The 536-nt window shown below is 65.5% G+C and overlaps 1 protein-coding gene across 1 annotated transcript in view; it reads right to left on the bottom strand.

The window, feature by feature from the left end:
* Window positions 1-3: 3 nt before the first annotated feature.
* The window catches only part of ZNF574 (zinc finger protein 574), a gene marked incomplete at its 3' end in the record, with an annotated part of 2,296 nt that continues 1,763 nt past the window's right edge, over window positions 4-536 (bottom strand). Inside the window, exon 3 of the mRNA XM_014961643.1 lies at window positions 4-531. Coding sequence (XP_014817129.1) covers window positions 4-531 — 528 coding nt within the window. The remainder of the gene's footprint in view (window positions 532-536) is intronic.

A 536-nucleotide genomic window follows, 5' to 3' on the forward strand; every position in this document is an offset into this window, starting at 1 on the left:
CCTCTCCCCGGTGTGGATGCGCCGGTGCTCGGCCAAACGCACCGCGATGGCGAAGGCTTTGCCGCAGTCGGGGCAGCGGAAGGGCCTCTCCCCCGTGTGGAGCCGCCGGTGATCCTTGAGGTGGGTGGATTGCCGGAAAGCTTTCCCACATTCCGGGCAGGGATAAGGCCTTTCCCCCGTGTGGATCCTCCGGTGGACGTGGAGGGACGTCTCGGTGCTGAAAAGTTTCTTGCAATCCCCGCACTCGAAGCTTTTCGGGGGGCGGCGGTGGGAGGGGGCAACTGGTGGCGTTGGGATGATGTGGGGTGATGATGAGACACTTGGGGGGTCACCAGCCCCATCGTGAATCCTCTGGGGGTCACCGGGCCCAGCGTGAAGCCTCGGGGGGTCACCGGGCCCAGCGTGAAGCCTTTGGGGGTCACCAGGCCCAGCGTGAAGCCTTTGGGGGTCACCAGGCCCAGCGTGAAGCCTCTGGGGGTCACCAACCCCATCATGAAGCTTCTGGGGGTCACCAACCCCACCGTGAAGACTCTGGG

This window comes from Calidris pugnax, unplaced genomic scaffold, assembly GCF_001431845.1.
Source record: "Calidris pugnax isolate Ruff unplaced genomic scaffold, ASM143184v1 scaffold801, whole genome shotgun sequence".
Taxonomy (NCBI): Eukaryota; Metazoa; Chordata; class Aves; order Charadriiformes; family Scolopacidae; genus Calidris; species Calidris pugnax.